The sequence below is a fragment of the Oncorhynchus masou genome, chromosome 18 (assembly GCF_036934945.1).
Source record: "Oncorhynchus masou masou isolate Uvic2021 chromosome 18, UVic_Omas_1.1, whole genome shotgun sequence".
Classification (NCBI taxonomy): Eukaryota; Metazoa; Chordata; class Actinopteri; order Salmoniformes; family Salmonidae; genus Oncorhynchus; species Oncorhynchus masou.
In genome coordinates this window covers 77,696,793-77,715,363 of record NC_088229.1, presented here as the reverse complement: position 1 = coordinate 77,715,363, position 18,571 = coordinate 77,696,793, and the positions used below count along the sequence as shown (strand labels likewise).

The following is an 18,571-nucleotide window of genomic DNA, read 5'->3' as shown; positions in this document are numbered from 1 at the left end:
ATTATGTGGCTGAGTGAGGAGACAGACCACCAGATATACCCTGGCATTATGTGGCTGAGTGAGGAGACAGACCACCAGATATACCCTGGCATTATGTGGCTGAGCGGTGAGGAGACAGACCACCAGATATACCCTGGCATTATGTGGCTGAGTGGTGAGGAGACAGACCACCAGATATACACTGGTATTATGTGGCTGAGTGATGAGGAGACAGACCACCAGATATACCCTGGTATTATGTGGCTGAGTGATGAGGAGACAGACCACCAGATATACCCTGGCATTATGTGGCTGAGTGATGAGGAGACAGACCACCAGATATACCCTGGCATTATGTGGCTCAGTGATGAGGAGACAGACCACCAGATATACCCTGGCATTATGTGGCTGAGTGATGAGGAGACAGACCACCAGATATACCCTGGCATTATGTGGCTGAGTGATGAGGAGACAGACCACCAGATATACCCTGGTATTATGTGGCTGAGTGATGAGGGAAACTGATCTGCAAGAGTCTGCAAGGGAAACAACTACTTCAAGGTCTCAAAGTGAGTGACGTCATCGATTGAAACGTTATGCGCGCACCACCGCTAACTAGCTAGCCGTTTCACATCCGTTACATTAAGTTGAATCAAATAGCTACCTCTGGAACAGCTGGAGGACCCTGAGGAGAGAACTGAGACCCCCTGGAACAGCTGTGGGTCCCTGAGGAGAGAACTGAGACCCTCTGGAACAGCTGTGTGTCCCTGAGGAGAGAACTGAGACCCTCTGGAACAGCTGTGGGTCCCTGAGGAGAGAACTGAGACCCTCTGACTGATTTAGTCAACCGTTCACACAAAAATGATCAATGGAAATCAAATTTGTCAACCCATGGAGGTCTGGATTTGGAGTCACACTCAAAATTAAAGTGGAAAACCACACTACAGGCTGATCCAACTTTGATGTAATGTCCTTAGAACAAGTCAAAATGAGGCTCAGTAGTGAGTGTGGCCTCCACATGCCTGTATGACCTCCAACGCCTGGGCATGCTCCCGATGAGGTGGCGGATGGTCTCCTGAGGGATCTCCTCCCAGACCTGGACTTGTAGACTCAAGACCTTACAGTAAATGAGTCAGTCACTGGCCATAGGTTTATGTAACATGTAATGGCATTACACAACACATTAAATAAACTGGAACGACACTATTACTCATGGTTGCACAAAAAAGGTTTCCAAACCAAACCACTCCCTCAGATATTCCAATGAGCCGCCTCCCTTACATTTTTATTCTCACTAAAGGAGCAAAGAACCCTTTTTGTGAATAGTAAAGAATTGTTGAAGACCTCAAAGGGTTCTTTGAGTCATTGTGGTTCCACATAGAACCATCACCCTACCCAAAGAACCCTATTTTTTTCCTACGTAATGAATGGCCAAATATTTAACGTCTTACTTCCGCCAAGCAACTAGCCTTTCTCTCTTCCAGCTGTTCTTGTGTGCAATAGGCTACACGGACTCAAACCACGACTGTATTCCTTGTATCTACTTAATTCATTTTCATGTGTCATCCCAGGAATAGCTACGATCTACAAAAGCTGTAGGACATTTATTTTATACTAGGCCTAAATAGCCTTTTGTTGGGGAGAAACAGTCTTGCTCTTGCTGAATGTAAAATAGGCCTAGTCCAAATTAACTACCGGGTAAGGAAAGGAAGGCTGGTTTCTTATCATTCATAGCAATGGTTTTTAACTGTACCGCAGAAATGGCACGTGAATCACAGAAAATAGATATTGTGGTAGCAGCTGTAGAGAAGTACTTGGGTGTTTAAAAAAACATGTTTTATCACAAAGTATAATGGATTTATACTAGAGTCCAGTTGGGGACGGTAACGCAACCTATTGGATGCCAACCACCGTTAAATTCCACCGAAGAAGAACTCTCAAGGGGAAAGTTGAGAGAGCGTGCGTTGGTGTGATCACTTTGGCCACAGAAATGATATTGTTACACTGATACATTGTTAATGGTTGCACAGATCAAACAGAGAGATGAACACAGTGAAAAATAAGATCCAAAACAAATTGACATCCATTCGAAAAATGGAAATCAGTTGGGAACCAAGCAAGCAATGACATGATATAAAAGACGCGCAGGCTAAACGGCATATGTTGTTGAATTGCTTCATTTAAATACGAGTTTCTATATATTTTTTTTCGTGACATGTGCATTGAAGTATTATTTGCAGTTCACAATATGACAATGAACACACCCTAATGTACTGAATCGTCTGTGTTACTTACCGATTTATTAATAGGCCTTTTAGCGTGCAGTAGGATGCGTTGACCAGTGGATTGATCGGTGAATGTGTGGATGCTCTCGAACGTTTTATAGTTATGTATCATTTATTGTTAGAGTCCTTGGTGTAGATGGTTCCCACAAGTGTTTGAACACTTAGCGACTGCACTGCTGTCAGTGTCCAGTCATCGCGCTTTACTTTCGTTTTGTGCTTCAAAAGAGAGGAAAAGTTTCTACAGAGGGAAAGGAAGAGAGATGCTCAACTCGGATGAAAATCCGTCTCCAGCAGGTTACGTGAGTTTTTTTTATGGAGGTCAATGCGAGTGTCGAATATGGTCAACAAAGAAAGTAATGGCTTATTTGCTGCGTGAGATTTATTTGCTCGAATATACATTTTGCAATGGTTAAATTGTTACGAGTTACTGATTTAAGTAGGACACGTGACATCACGGCAACTTTGAAAAAAAGCAACACTATATCGGAATTTGTCTCGAGACGGCTATGCATATTCAGGATTGAGGAGTGGCATAGCGTCTCTCTCTCTCTATTGAATACAGGCGGTTGACGTTAAAAATACAAAGAAAGGATAGGCGGGAGCTAAACAGTCCACCGGTCCGCGTTGTGGACAATAACTCCCATTGTTCGGAAGGAGAGACGCGTATCTTGTCACTATATCCATAATCTTTGGTTTCGATTTCCCGAACCACACGTCATCAGTCAATATGGCTACTGGGCTGACGTCTATGTGTTGGCGACAAGGAATTATATTCCCAAAATAAAACAATACGAAATTCAGTTAGTAATATGTATGTGAGAAGTTTTGGGTTAAACGAATAAGAAAAAAAAGGTATGTTTACATGCCAATAAATTGGTGAAAGTGCCATATATTTTTTAAACAGCTCCAAAAATGATATGTGCATTTGCAATAAATGTGGCATCCTATTGAATACAATGGTCTGTGGATGACATGAATGAATGAACCCTACGCTAATATCAAGTTTGCCTCTCAAATGTACAAATAACACAATACAGATTATAATCTAAATAACCTTTTTAATTCATGGTTTCTGAATCATATAAAAAAAAATGTTTTAATTTATTAAACAAAAAAAAACATGTTCAGGAAGAAAATACATCAAATGTCCTGTCTATAAATAATACAAATGCACACTTTATAGGTCAAATCCCACCTATATTTATATATATATATATATATATCATACAGGGGCAGCTGTTATATACGTCAACCGGCTCAGAACAGCAGTGCTGATCTAGGATCAGTCCCTCTCTGTTCACGTAACCTTATTCATTGTCCTCTAAAGAGAAAAATCCTACAGATCGGTACATTCATACATACGGCCTCCGATCCCATTTATAATCCCCATATGTTTACGAATCCGACTGGTCGATGCCTCCAGTCTCTTCTGGTGATTATTCTGCAGTGGTTCAGTCATCGTGGTCTACAGCTGCGTCCCCAGGACAATTAGAGCACAGATCCTCCTCATCTGTAGGTCACAAACCGTGTAAAGTGGTATTCAATGTCTTACAATGGCCAGGGATGTTTTTATTTAAGCGAGGAGGATTCAATTCTTACCATTGTAAGCGGTCCCACACCATATGCAGTAAAAATGGACCCCTCTTAAATATGATGTCAGAATTTGTAGCTTGTCCAGTGACTAGAAAAGATCAGGAAAACAGGGCTGTCACTGGAGGAACTTCAAAATAATAATCTAGATTCAATTTATTCTTTCATCGATTCTTAATTCAACCCTACTGTTTCATGCCATTAAAACGTCTATTTTTAATTCAACCCTACTGTTTCACGCCATTAAAACGTCGATTCTTAATTCAACCCTACTGTTTCACGCCATTAAAACGTCGATTCTTAATTCAACCCTACTGTTTCACGCCATTAAAACGTCGATTCTTAATTCAACCCTACTGTTTAACGCCATTAAAACGTTGATTCTTAATTCAACCCTACTGTTTAACGCCATTAAAATGTCTATTCTTTAACTGGCCATATCTTTAGTCTCTTTCCTGAAGCTTCTATCATATTCAAATGAAATGTACTAACAGTTAACTCATCCTCCTCCACCACCTTGTCTTCCTCTTCCTCCTCATCCTCAACCACTTTGTCTTCCTCTTCCTCCTCAACAACCAGTTTAGGCCAGTACCAGTCTTCCCTGGGCACCGGGACACCCTGGAATTCAAAAGGAGAGTATTCAGTATAGTCAGAGTTAAACATAAAAGGCCTGGTCTTCTTCTTGTTAATAGATTTTGTGACTAGCTGGGTTTCAATGCAATTGGCAACAGATGTTCAGGTAAATATTGTCAAATCCACACATTTTCCACCAGATGTGTGTTTCCACCAAATGTACTTTTTGCAGACAAAAGACTGTGTGTGTGTGTGTGTGTCTAACCTTCTGACTGTCCAGCTGCTCACAGGCTTTCTGACTCCTCCTGAGGTCCCCCTCAATCTTTTGCTCTTCCCTCTCTGTCCTCATCCTCACTCTGATGTAGAACACAGGCGCACAGCATTAGAACACAGGCGCACAGCATTAGAACACAGGCGCACAGCATTAGAACACAGGCGCACAGCATTAGAACACAGGCGCACAGCATTAGAACACACGCGCACAGCATTAGAACACAGGCGCACAGCATTAGAACACAGGCGCACAGCATTAGAACACAGGCGCACAGCATTAGAACACAGGCGCACAGCATTAGAACACAGGCGCACAGCATTAGAACACAGGCGCACAGCATTAGAACACAGGCGCACAGCATTAGAACACAGGCGCACAGCATTAGAACACAGGCGCACAGCATTAGAACACAGGCGCACAGCATTAGAACACAGGCGCACAGCATTAGAACACAGGCGCACAGCATTAGAACACAGGCGCACAGCATTAGAACACAGGCGCACAGCATTAGAACACAGGCGCACAGCATTAGAACACACGCGCACAGCATTAGAACACAGGCGCACAGCATTGGAACACACGTGCACAGCCTTAGAACACACGTACACAGCCTTAGAACACACGTACACAGAATTAGAAAAACATATACACAGCATTAGAACACACGTACACAGCATAAGAACACATTTGACCAGCACCTGACTGGTGCCATTAGACTAGAGCCAATAGGGAATAGGGTGCCATTAGACCAGAGCCAATAGTGATTAGGGTGCCATTAGACCAGAGCCAATAGGGAATAGGGCATCATTAGGCCAGAGCCAATAGGGAATAGGGTGCCATGAGACCAGAGCCAATAGGGTGCCATTAGACCAGAGCCAATAGGGTGCCATTAGACCAGAGCCAATAGGGTGCCATTAGACCAGAGCCAATAGGGTGCCATTAGACCAGAGCCAATAGGGTGCCATTAGACCAGAGCCAATAGGGTGCCATTAGACCAGAGCCAATAGGGAACAGGGTGCCATCTGGGACTCGGTTTTTACCTGAAGTCCTCCAGGGACTGTTTCTCATTCTGTTGTTTGGCCCGGGCTTTCTGACGGTAATGTTCAAGTTCCTCCTCTGCTTTCCTCTTCTTCACTCCCTCCATCCCGATGCCCCCTCTGTCTGAGTGATACATAACCACAGGATGATGCAGTATGTTTACAACCATTGCAATAACAGAAGGTAATGTTAGAGATAATGTATTAATTACATTAGGTAGGCTACATCTCTTCAGAAGGTAATGTTAGAGATAATGTATTAATTACATTAGGTAGGCTACATCTCTTCAGAAAGGTAATGTTGATGCATACAATGTATACACTGTCAATGTGTAGGTTAGAATGTACTTACATTTTGGATATACAAATTAATTCTCACCTGTTTTGATATTTAATGGAATAGGTTCGACTCTTCCCGCCCCTGCAAGAGGGAATAAAGACAGGAATCAATTACTTGAAGAAAATCTACCATGTGATGTTACAATATGATGATCAGACCTGACAACTTTATTCCAACACAGAGACCTCGTCAAGGGTTCACATCTCTTAGCGGAACTGATAAGGTGTTGGGTTGACAGTACCAAAGTGCTGGGTTCAAGTCCCACTCTGGACTAATCTCCTGACTTTGCTACAATACTAACTCCATCACTAAAGAGACCTGACTGGCTTAATTACTGTGATGTCTGGCTTAACTCCTAGCTGAATACATTAAAGTCAGGTATTTATTTCTGAGTTGAACTGATTCAGTTAAGAAGTCTGAGTTGAACTGGAGAGGACTAACCCTGCTTCCCCAGGCCTTGTCCAGCTTTGTAACCCATCTTCTGCAGCAGAGCAAAGCCCTTGTTCTGGTTGCTAATGGTGCTATGCTGTGCCATCTCTCTACTCTCCTGCTCCAACTCTTTAATAGTCTTCTGGCGGTTCTTAACGTTCTTCTCCTTGTGAAGCACCTCTTTCCTCAGGGCCTCCTTCACACGTTTCACCATCGGGATACCGGGCTTCACATCTGGTCTGCCAGGGAGATGGGACACAGAGAGAACCTTGCACATAAACGGAGAACTTAGCTATAAACGGAACACACATGTAATAACCAGACAATAGACACTAAAGTATATTTTTTGAATATTCTTCTGTGGAATGTGTAACTAAATGTGAGGTGAGACAGTCACATGAAACCCGACGTGCAGGCTTTTGATCCAGCCAATAACTACTACTACTAATACTACTTAAATCAGTAGTATGCTAACTAGTCAGCATGCCTTTGACTAGTTAGCTCGTTTGCTAAATCTGCCTCTCCAACATGTATTCCAAGCAAGAGACCAAAGTATTATGTCGTCTTTATTCATTGCATTTCTATATGCAACGTTTGGCAACCGAACGTGGCTCCTATTCATCTGTGTAGCTAGCTAATTAGCTACGTTAACTAATGTTGCAGTAACTAGCTAGCTAGCTAATGGTACCCATCATCACAAACTCGCACACAGATGTAGCCGTTAGTTACAATGCATTTCCTCACCGTACGGAAACTGAAGGGGAAAAAAACTCACATTTGACTGAGAAAGGCATCAGACATATAATCATCTTCGTCTTCAGCCATGATTGACTTGTAAAACCAAACAAGTGAACTATTGTAGGACTGTAATTGTTCAGCTGGCTTTCACCTTTTCTCGGTCGTCACTAGTTACCACATCCACAATGTCATAATCAGCTAAACCCCGCCGATTTCTACAATTCATCTTCTTAAAATCTGATTGTAAACATAACCTTAAACACACCAAGTTACTGACTTTATGCCTAACACTAACCATCAATTAAGACCAAAAAGCTATTTTTTGTTTTTATATTTTTTTACGACATAGCTCGACAATTGTGACTTTGTGGCTGTGGTAACTAGTGACAACCCTTTTCCGTTCGCGAAAAGATTCCCGCTGGAACCTCTGCACATTTGGTTCCGTTTACATTTGATTGGTTCCGTTTACATTTGATTGGTTCCGTTTACATTTGATTGGTGCCGTTTACATTTGATTGGTTCCGTTTACATTTGATTGGTTCCGTTTACATGTTGCGCGTCTAAATACTATTTTGGGGAAAAAGTCTGACATAGAAATGTACAAAGGACAGTTGGCTGTGGGCGGGCCAGGGGCGGAGCTAACGCATTACACAAAGCCTAAAATATACTGTTGGTACAGTATTTAATTGTGATAAAATATTTTTGAATTTATTTTGGTAAGGTAAGAAAAATGAGTGTTTTCTTATGATTTACATTTGGGAATATGAAATTTGGCCAAAATATTTAATTACATAAAATTGTTTCAAATGGTTTATATCGTAGGTAAATAATCCAAGGAGTACATCTCTTCATAATATGGTCAACTCTTGTTAAAATATAAATCTACTGTGTGCCACCGTAGTCCCACCGACGAATCACGTGTATAACCTATGGTTTTCTGACGTTATTCCTGAATTCATATCCTAGTAGGTCGGCCATATTGGTACTCCCTAGTAGGAAGCAGGCCTCCGTAGGAATGAATGGAATTCTACAGCATTTTAATTAAATGTTTCAAGAACAAAATGTACATGTATTTAAGTTGTTTTAGTGTGGAAAGTAACATTAATATTCCCAGAAATATATATTTTAAGAAAAATGTTTTATATATATTTTGTATTTTTTTCTTTCTGTTTAGCTGACATAATCTAATTTTAAATGATACATTAAGGTGACTGTAATACAATAAACGTGTCAAAAACGAATGTAGACTTTAATATCTACATTTCTATGGCTTCCAAAATATATTTGTTTAATTGAAGAGTACCAAGATGGCTGCGGCGTGACTTCAAAACAGCGCTCCTGTAATTTTTTTCATGGTTTATACACATCATCGACACAGTTGACGGCATATGATTCGTCAATGATCTTGGCGACAAAACAGGTAGGACGAGGTTGTTTTTTGTTTCTGTTTATTTGGTTGATTAAAGCCTACTCAATATTTACGTCTGTGATTAATTGTATGAAATAGATGTGTTCGTGTAAGGCGTTTGATTGTGAGTTTTTTTAGACATTCATTTGGGTCTAGTAAGCTGTGTGGCAAGTGTCCTGAATGCTAATGTTTATTAGCTGAGCTCCTAACCCTCTTCTATCATTGCAACGTCAGTCAAACATTTTATAAACGTAGTTAGCCAGATATCAGTTAAATTAGTTGGTCACATAACGGTCCGGTACTATGAAGCATTGTAACGTTACCAAATTAATATTTATTTGTGTTAGTGTTTACTAACTACTCGCCAATATAGTTGGCAGGAGCGACCACCTCTGACTCTGTAACGTTAGCTTGTAGCTAGCTAGCTACCGTTACATCCTCTTTGCTCTGACGTTTATCTTTGGTCTCTCTCTGGCCTGATATATAATACCATTGTGAATATATTCTCTCTCCAATACATTTCCAGAGTTGAGGAGGCTGTATCATTGGGCTCTGTGAGCTGAAGGAGAGGACCCTTTACCCAAGAGCTATCGGCTATTAGCTACCGCTAGCTGGATTTACTATCGCCATGGAGTTGGCTCACAGTCTACTTCTGAACGAGGAAGCCCTAGCCCAGATCACTGAGGCTAAGAGACCCGTCTTCATCTTCGAATGGCTTCGCTTCCTGGACAAGGTTCTAGTGGCAGCAAACAAGGTGAGTTGACAGAGAGACGAATTTACTCACGCTAGCCAATACACTTGTGTTACACTGCACACATACACCTGTGTTACACTGCACACACATACACCTGTGCTGTCAGTGTTATTCGATTTAATCTTTCTGCAACCTACACTTTGTTAATTGTGTTTTTGCATGCTCTCTGTGTTTGCCCCCCTCTCCACCCCCCCTCTCCTCCCACCTCCCCACCCCCCCCTCTCCTCCCACCTCCCCCCCCCCCTCTCCTCCCACCTCCCCACCCCCTCTCCTCCCACCACCCCCCCCCCCTCTTCTCTCACCACCCCTCCTCTCCCCTCCCCACCCCCCCCCTCTCCCCTCCCACCACCCCCCCTCCCCTCCCTCCACCCCCTCCCCTCCCTCCACCCCCTCCCCTCCCTCCACCCCTCCTCCCCTCCCCCTCCCTCCTCCCCCTCTCCCTCCCCCTCCTCCCCCCCCCCCCCCTCCTCCCCCCCTCCCCCTCCTCCCCTCTCCTCCCCTCTCCCTCCTCCTCCCCCTCCCCTTGCCAGGTGGATGTGAAGGAGAAGCAGAAGAAGTTGGTTGAGCAGCTGACAGGGTTGATCAGCAGTGCCCCTGGCCCTCCCACCAGGAAACTGCTAGCGAAGAACCTGGCTACCCTCTACAGCATAGGAGACACCTTCACTGTCTTCCAGACGCTGGACAAGTGCAACGACATCATCAAGAGCAAGGATGACACGCCCACTTACCTCCCCACCAAACTGTGAGCTTTTTAGATTGATATATATTTATGCATTAGATGTAGGTCTCAGCATTATAATTATAGGCTTTACATACATGCATACCTACATACATACAGTGCATTTGGAAAGTATTCAGACCCCTTAACTTTTTGCAAATTTTGTTACATTACAGCCTTATTCTAAAAATATATATTTTTAAAACCGCACAATACCCCATAATGACACATCAAAAACAGGTTTCTAGTAATTTTTGCAAATGTATTACAAATAAAACACTTAAATATCACATTTAAATAAGTATTCAGACCCTTTTACTGAGTACTTTGTTGGATCACATTTGGCAGCGATTACAGCCTCGAGTCTTCTACAAGCTTGCCAAACCTGTTTGGGCAGTTTCTCCCATTCTTCTCTGCAGATCCTCTCAAGCTCTGTCAGGTTGGATGAGGAGCGTCACTGCACAGCTATTTTCAGGTCTCTCCAGAAATGTTCGATCAGGTTCAAGTCCGGGGTCTGGCTGGGCCACTCATGGACATTCAGAGACTTGTCCCGAAGCCACCACTGCATTGTCTTGGCTGTGTGCTTAGGGTCGTTGTCCTGTTGGAAGGTGAACCTTCACCCCAGTCTGATGTACTGAGCGCTCTGGAGCAGGTTTTCATCAAGGATCTCTGTACATTTCTCCGTCCAACTTTCCCTCCATCCTGACTAGTACCCCAGTCCCTGCTGCTGGAAATCTTGTTTCTCATGGTCTGAGGGTCCTTCAGGTGCCTTTTGGCAAACTCCAAGCAGGCTGTCATGTGCCTTTTACTGAGGAGTGGCATCAGTCTGGTCACTACCATAAAGGTCTGATTGGTGGAGTACTGCAGAGATGGTTGTCCTTCTGGAAGGTTCTCCCATCTCTGCTGATGAACTCTGGAGATCTGTCAGAGTGACCATCGGGTTCTTGGTCACCTCCCTGACCAAGGCCCTTCTCCTCCAATTGCTCAGTTTGGCCAGGTTGCCAGCTCTACGAAGAGTCTTGGTGGTTCCAAACTTCTTCCATTTAAGAATGATGGAGGTCACTGTGTTCTTGGGGACCTTCTATAGACAGGTGTGTGCCTTTCTAAATCATGTCCAATCAATTTAATTTACCACAGGTGGACTCCAATGAAGTTGTAGAAACATCTCAAGGATGATCAATGGAAACAGGATGCACCTGAGCTCAATTTCGAGTCTCATAGCAAACTGTCTGAATACTTATAGCGTATTTACATTTCTGTTTTTAAAACATTTGCAAAAATGTCTAAAAACCTCTTTTTGCATTGTCATTATGTGCTTGTAGATTGATGTAGAAAAACCATTATTCAATTAATTTTAGAATAAGGCTATACCATAACAAAATCTCAACCCCCCCCCCCCCCCACCTCACACTGGGATCTCAACTCCCCCCCCCCACCTCACACTGGGATATGTAAATAAAGTATTTCTGTTTTTCTATTTTATTACATTTTCCAAAATGTCTGAATCTGTTTGCTTTGTCATTATAGGGTATTGTGTGTAGATTGCTAAGGATTTTTTTGTTTTCTAATCCATTTTAGAATAAACCTGTAATTTTAGAACAAGGCTGTAACGTAACAAAATGTGGAAAAAGTCAAGGGGTCTGAATACTTTCCGAATGCACTTTATATACAAACAAAAGTATGTGGACACCCCTTCAAATTAGTGGATTCGGCTATTTCAGCCACACCCGTTGCTGACAGGTGTATAAAATCGAGCAGACAGCCATGCAATCTCCATAGACAAACATTGGCAGTAGAACGGCCTTACAGAAGAGCTCAGTGACTTTCAACGTGGCACCGTCATAGGATGCCACCTGCTCAACGTGTCAGTTTGTCAAATTTCAGCCCTGCTAGAGCTGCCCAGGTCAACTGTAAGTGCTGCTTTGTGAAGTGGAAACATCTTGGAGCAACAACGGCTCAGCCGCGAAGTGGTAGGCCACACAAACTCACAGAGTGGGACCGCCGAGTGATGAAGCACGTAGCGTATAAAAATAATCTGTCTTCAGTTGCAACACTCACTACTGAGTTCCAAACTGTCTCTTGAAGCAACGTCAGCACAATAACTGTTAGTCCGGAGCTTCATGAAATGGGTTTCCATGGCAGCTGCACACAAGTCTAAGATCACCAGTCACAATGCCAAGCGTCGGCTGGAGTGGTGGAAAGATCCCCACCATTGGACTCTGGAGCAGTGGAAACACGTTCTCTGGAGTGATAAATCACACTTCACCATCTGGCAGTCCGACGGACTTATCTGGGTTTGGCGGATGGCAGGAGAACAGTACCTGCCCCAATCAATAGTGCCAACTGTAAAGTTTGGAGGAGGAATAATGGTCTGGGGCTGTTTTTCATGGTTCGGGGTAGGGCCCTTAGTTCCAGTGAAGGGAAATCTTAACGCTACAGCGTACAATGACATTCTAGACGACTCTGTGCTTCCAACTTCGTGGCAACAGTTTGGGGAAGGCCCTTTCCTGTTTCAGCATGACAATGCCCCTGTGCACATAGCGAGGTCCATACAGAAATGGTTTGTCGAGATCGGTGTGGAAGAACTTGACTGGCCCTGACCTGGGGCGGCAGCAGGGTAGCCTCGTGGTTAGAGCGTTGGACTAGTAACCGTAAGGTTGCAAGCACAAACCCCCGAGTTGTCAAGGTACAAATCTGTCGTTCTGCCCCTGAACAGGCAGTTAACCCACCGTTCCTAGGCCGTCATTGAAAATAATTTGTTCTTAACTGACTTTTCTAGTTAAATAAAGGTTAAACATTTTTTTTTAAAGCCCATCGAACAACTTTGGGATGAATTGGAAAGCCGACTGCGATCCTGGCATCATAACACATCAGTCCCCGCAGCGATGTTCCTCCATCTAGGGGAAAACCTTCCCAGAGGAGTGGAGGCTGTTATAGCAGCAATGTTCCAACATCTAGTGGAAAGCCTTCCCAGAAGAGTGGAGGCTGTTATAGCAGCAATGTTCCTACATCTAGTGGAAAGCCTTCCCAGAAGAGTGGAGGCTGTTATAGCAGCAATGTTCCTACATCTAGTGGAACGCCTTCCCAGAAGAGTGGAGGCTGTTATAGCAGCAATGATCCAACATCTAGTGGAACGCCTTCCCAGAAGAGTGGAGGCTGTTATAGCAGCAATGTTCCTACATCTAGTGGAACGCCTTACCAGAAGAGTGGAGGCTGTTATAGCAGCAATGTTCCTACATCTAGTGGAAAGCCTTCCCAGAAGAGTGGAGGCTGTTATAGCAGCAATGTTCCTACATCTAGTGGAAAGCCTTCCCAGAAGAGTGGAGGCTGTTATAGCAGCAATGTTCCTACATCTAGTGGAACGCCTTCCCAGAAGAGTGGAGGCTGTTATAGCAGCAATGTTCCTCCATCTAGGGGAAAACCTTCCCAGAGGAGTGGAGGCTGTTATAGCAGCAATGTTCCAACTTCTAGTGGAAAACCTTCCCAGAGGAGTGGAGGCTGTTATAGCAGCAATGTTCCAACATCTAGTGGAAAGCCTTCCCAGAAGAGTGGAGGCTGTTATAGCAGCAATGTTCCTACATCTAGTGGAAAGCCTTCCCAGAAGAGTGGAGGCTGTTATAGCAGCAATGTTCCTACATCTAGTGGAACGCCTTCCCAGAAGAGTGGAGGCTGTTATAGCAGCAATGATCCAACATCTAGTGGAAAGCCTTCCCAGAAGAGTGGAGGCTGTTATAGCAGCAATGTTCCTACATCTAGTGGAACGCCTTACCAGAAGAGTGGAGGCTACTGTCTGTCTGACCGGGGTACTGTCTGTCTGTCTGACCCGGGTACTGTCTGTCTGTCTGAGAGGGTAAAGAATAGCTTCCAGTCTATAATTGAGTGGTAATGAACTCCTCGGCTCTTCGTGGTTTGTTTTGCAGAGCTGCTGTGGCCTGTGTTGGGTCCTTCTATGAGAAGATGGGGAGGATGCTGGGAAGCTCCTTTCCCGACACCATCACCAACATGCTGAAAGCACTGAAGACTGCAGAGGTAAGGGCTTCCCTGGTCCTCTCTCTCATCCCCTCCTCTCTCTCATCCCCTCCTCTCTCTCATCCCCTCCTCTCTCTCATCCCCTCCTCTCTCTCATCCCCTCCTCTCTCTCATCCCCTCCCCTCTCTCATCCCCTCCCCTCTCATATCTCACCTCTCTGTCTCATATCTCCCCTCTCATCCTCTCCTCCTCCTCTCTCTCTCTTATCCCTCCCCTCTGTCTCCAGTCCCAGGGTCGTAGTGAGATTCTACTCAGTCTACAGAAGGTGTTGAATGGTCTTGGTGGAGCAGCAGCCTCTTGCCATAGAGACATCTATAAGAACGCTCGTTCCCTACTCACAGACCGCTCCATGGCTGTGCGCTGTGCTGTGGCTAAGGTTAGTGAATACTGTGCAACAGTCCACATTGTGAAAGGGCTCCGATATAATGATAACCATCGGCCGGGCGGGAGAACGATGACCATCGGCCGGGCGGGAGAACGATGACCATCGGCCGGGCGGGAGAGGCGATGGTCATCGTTCGGCGGGAGAGGCTGGCGCATTCAAGTGGTCCACATAGCTGGGGAACGTATCTACTCTGTGCTTCAAGGCCCTGGAAGGATCTAACGATTAACTCGGTCTCTCTGTCTCTCTTTCTGTCTCGCTCTTTCTTTCTCTCACTCTATCCTCTCTGTCTGTAGTGTCTGCTAGAGCTGCAGAATGAGGCTGTATTCATGTGGACCACCGAGCTGGAGAACGTAGCTACTCTGTGCTTCAAGGCCCTGGAAGGATCAAACTATGGAGTGAGGGTAGCCGTATCCAAACTACTAGGAACCGTCATGGCCACGGCCCTGATGCCCAAACAAGCTGCAGGTTAGGAGCTCTAACGTGGTTTCCTTTGTGAGGTTTGACATGTGAGTCATTTAGCTGGCGCTCTTATCCAGAGCCAATAACAGTGTATTCATCTGCTGTGGGATTCATCAAGGGGCTCTCTGATGGGTCTCGTTGATAATGTCGAGGTGGGGGGGGAGCTCTCTGATGGGTGAGGGGGGGGGGTTGAGATCGTTGATAATGTCGAGGTGAGTGGGAGGTGGGGGGTTGAGATCCCAGTGGGAGGGGGCTCTCTGATGGGTCGGGGTGGTTGAGATCAGTGTTGATAATGATCGAGGGGGGGGGGAGCTCTCTGATGGTGTCGGGGGGTTGAGATCGTTGGGATGAGATCCCAGTGTCGATCCCAGTGGGCTCCAGTGTCTGAGATGGGTCGGGGGGTTGAGATCAGGGGGGGTGTTGAGTCCCAGTGTGAGGTGGGGGGTGGGGTTCCCAGTGTGAGGTGGGGGGGGGGTTGAGATCCCAGTGTGAGGGGGGGTGTGTGGGGGTTGAGTTCCCAGTGTGAGGTGGGGGGGGTTGAGATCCCAGTGTGAGGGTTGAGATCCCAGTGTGAGGCGGGGGGGTTGAGATCCCAGTGTGAGGTGGGGGGTTGAGATCCCGGTGAGGGGGGGGTTGAGATCCCGGTGTGGGGGGGTTGAGATCCCAGTGTGAGGCGGGGGGGTTGAGATCCCAGTGTGAGGTGGGGGGGGTTGAGATCCCAGTGCGAGGTGGGGGGGGGGTAGAGGTTGAGATCCCAGATGTGAGGTGGGGGGGGGGGAGATCCCAGTTGAGGGGGGGGGTTGAGATCCCAGTGTCGAGATCCCAGAGGTGGGGGGGGTTGAGATCCCAGTGTGAGGGGGGGTGGGGGTTGAGATCCCAGTGAGATCCCAAGGGTGAGGGCGGGGAGGGGGAGTTGAGATTGCGAGGTGGGGGGGGGGGTGAGATCCCAGTGCGAGGTGGGGGGGGGGGTTGAGATATGAGATCCCCTTATTCTGAGATCCCAAATTGAGATCCCAGTGAATAATGAGTTTTTCAGTATACATCAATCATATCACACACACAATGACAATGCAAAAGAGGTTTTTAGACAATTTTGCAAATGATTTAAAAACAGAAATGTAAATATGTTTCAAGTATTCAGACAGTTTGCTATGAGACTCGAAATTGAGCTCAGGTGCATCCTGTTTCCATTGATCATCCTTGAGATGTTTCTGCAACTTGATTGGAGTCCACCTGTGGTAAATTCAATTGATTGGACATGATTTGGAAAGGCACACACCTGTCTATATAAGGACCCACAGTTGGCAGTGCATGTCAGAGCAAAAACCAAGTCATGAGGTCGAAGGAATTGTCCGTAGAGCTCCGAGACAGGATTGTGTTGAGGCACAGATCTGGGGAAGGGTACCAAGAAAATGTCTGCAGCATTGAAGGTCCCCAAGAACACAGTGGCCTCCATCATTCTTAAATGGAAGATGTTTGGAACCACCAAGACTCTTCCTAGAGCTGTCCGCCCGGCCAAACTGAGCAATCGGGGGAGAAGGGCCTTGGTCAGAGAGGTGACCAAGAATCTGACCTGACAGAGCTCCAGAGTTCCTCTGTTGAGATGGGAGAACAACCATCTCTGCAGCACTCCACCAATCAGACCTTTATGATAGAGTGGCCAGATGGAAGCCACTCCTCAGTAAAAGCCACATGACAGCCTGCTTGGAGTTTGCCAAAAGGTACCTAAAGGACTCAGACCATGAGAAACAAGATTCTCTGGTCTGATGACACCACGGATTAACTCTTTGGTCTTAATGCCAAGCATGGTGGTGGGAGCGTCATGCTGTGGGGATGTTTTTCAGTGGCAGGGACTGGGAGACTAGTCAGGATCGAGGGAAAGATGAACCGAGCAAAGTACAGAGAGATCCTTGATGAAAACCTGCTCCAGAGCGCTCAGCATCTCAGACTGGGGGGAAGGTTCACCTTCCAACAGGACAACGACCCTAAGCACACAGCCAAGACAACGCAGGAGTGGCTTTGGGACAAATCTCTGAATGTCCATGAGTGGCCTTGCCAGAGCCCGGACTTGAACCCGATCTTGTAGCGTCATACCCAAGAAGACTCAAGGCTGTAATCGCTACCAAAGGTGCTTCAAACAAAGTACTGAGTTAAGGGTCTGAATAACTAAAAAAGTGATATTTCAGTTGTTTTTATTTTGAAACATTTCAAACCAACTGGTTTTGGCTTTGTCATTATGGGGTATTGTGATGTCATTATGGGGTATTGTGATGTCATTATGGGGTATTGTGATGTCATTATTGGGTGTTGTGTGTAAATTAATGAGGAAAAACATATTTTTATTCAATTTTAGAATAAGGCTGTAACATAACAAAATGTGGAAAAAGTCAAGGGGTCTGAATACTTTCTGAATGTACTGTACATGTAACAATGAATAATATGAAATATTTTATTTTGAATTATAATGTTTTATATTTATTTTATAATGGGTTGGGGAACTCCGCTATTACATCTTGACATGGATAGTTTACTCTGACTACAGACTAAAATGGTTTTCCTCCAGCCTTGGCTCTAGTTTATTCATGGTTTTCCTCCAGCCTTGGCTCTCGTTTATTCATGGTTTTCCTCCAGCCTTGGCTCTAGTTTATTCATGGTTTTCCTCCAGCCTTGGCTCTAGTTTATTCATGGTTTTCCTCCAGCCCTGGCTCTCGTTTATTCATGGTTTTCCTCCAGCCTTGGCTCTCGTTTATTCATGGTTTTCCTCCAGCCTTGGCTCTCGTTTATTCATGGTTTTCCTCCAGCCTTGGCTCTCGTTTATTCATGGTTTTCCTCCAGCCTTGGCTCTAGTTTATTCATGGTTTTCCTCCAGCCTTGGCTCTCGTTTATTCAAGAAAACAGTTTTTGGGTATTTAGTTTCCATTCAACACCTAATAGCCATATTTTGTCACGGTTAGCATCCTTAGTAACACTTAACATTAAACTGTTCTTGTGCCTGTGTAATAAATATATAATTACCCATGTAGCAATGTTATTGTAATAATGAAAGTTACTACACAAGAAAAGGATCTGGATGTCAAGAGTTACATGATTACCTCATGTCTTACTCATTAATAAAATATGTCTTACTCATTATTAAAATATGTCTCAGTCATTTTGAAGCTGCAGAAGTGGTGCTTTCCTAATGCTGCGGTGTTTCCATGTTCCTTGTGTATTTCATTCTAGGTTATAGACTATATTAACATTCACAAACAGAGTCCTCCAAACCCTGTGCTGACTGACGATCACATCTCAGAGCCCTCCAAACCCTGTGCTGACTGACGATCACATCTCAGAGCCCTCCAAACCCTGTGCTGACTGACGATCACATCTCAGAGCCCTCCAAACCCTGTGCTGACTGACGATCACATCTCAGAGCCCTCCAAACCCTGTGCTGACTGACGATCACATCTCAGAGCCCTCCAAACCCTGTGCTGACTGACGATCACATCTCAGAGCCCTCCAAACCCTGTGCTGACTGACGATCACATCTCAGAGCCCTCCAAACCCTGTGCTGACTGACGATCACATCTCAGA

At 45.1% G+C, this 18,571-nt stretch overlaps 3 protein-coding genes across 4 annotated transcripts in view; 1 reads left to right on the top strand and 2 right to left on the bottom strand.

Moving 5' to 3' along the window:
• Positions 1-2,911, bottom strand: part of eif2ak2 (eukaryotic translation initiation factor 2-alpha kinase 2) — a 39,740-nt gene extending 36,829 nt beyond the window's left edge. The window contains exon 1 of the mRNA XM_064924507.1: positions 2,275-2,911. The gene's annotated coding sequence lies outside the window, so the exon portion shown is untranslated. The remainder of the gene's footprint in view (positions 1-2,274) is intronic.
• Positions 2,912-3,302: 391 nt separating this feature from the next.
• gpatch11 (G patch domain containing 11) lies at positions 3,303-7,619 on the bottom strand. Of its 2 annotated transcripts, none has more exons than XM_064924506.1 (8): positions 7,283-7,619; positions 6,520-6,775; positions 6,118-6,159; positions 5,742-5,862; positions 4,693-4,783; positions 4,347-4,472; positions 3,864-3,945; positions 3,303-3,774 (listed from the first exon to the last, which is right to left on the bottom strand). In XM_064924506.1, exons 2-8 carry the CDS (start codon positions 6,719-6,721, stop codon positions 3,716-3,718), a joined length of 723 nt encoding a protein of 240 aa, XP_064780578.1. In that variant the 5' UTR covers positions 6,722-6,775; positions 7,283-7,619; the 3' UTR covers positions 3,303-3,715. The 2 variants fall into 2 exon arrangements, with proteins under 2 accessions (XP_064780578.1, XP_064780577.1); XM_064924505.1 differs by having other exon boundaries at positions 6,520-6,746; positions 7,283-7,618.
• Positions 7,620-8,565: 946 nt separating this feature from the next.
• heatr5b (HEAT repeat containing 5B) overlaps positions 8,566-18,571 on the top strand; it is a 73,347-nt gene continuing 63,341 nt past the window's right edge. Inside the window, 6 exon segments of the mRNA XM_064924504.1 lie at positions 8,566-8,665; positions 9,180-9,407; positions 9,938-10,149; positions 14,046-14,154; positions 14,381-14,530; positions 14,833-15,004. Of these exon segments, the coding sequence (XP_064780576.1) occupies positions 9,282-9,407; positions 9,938-10,149; positions 14,046-14,154; positions 14,381-14,530; positions 14,833-15,004 (769 nt within the window). The 5' untranslated portion in view covers positions 8,566-8,665; positions 9,180-9,281.

Excerpts from the sequence above, each read along its gene's own strand:
- gpatch11 (XM_064924505.1), bottom strand. The coding sequence starts at position 7,332 with ATGGCTGAAGACGAAGATGATTATATGTCTGATGCCTTTCTCAGTCAA. Across the intron at positions 5,863-6,117 it reads TCCATTAAATATCAAAACAG|ACAGAGGGGGCATCGGGATG; the intron begins GTGAGAATTAAT and ends TGTATCACTCAG. Across the intron at positions 4,473-4,692 it reads AGCAGCTGGACAGTCAGAAG|GGTGTCCCGGTGCCCAGGGA; the intron begins GTTAGACACACA and ends TTTGAATTCCAG.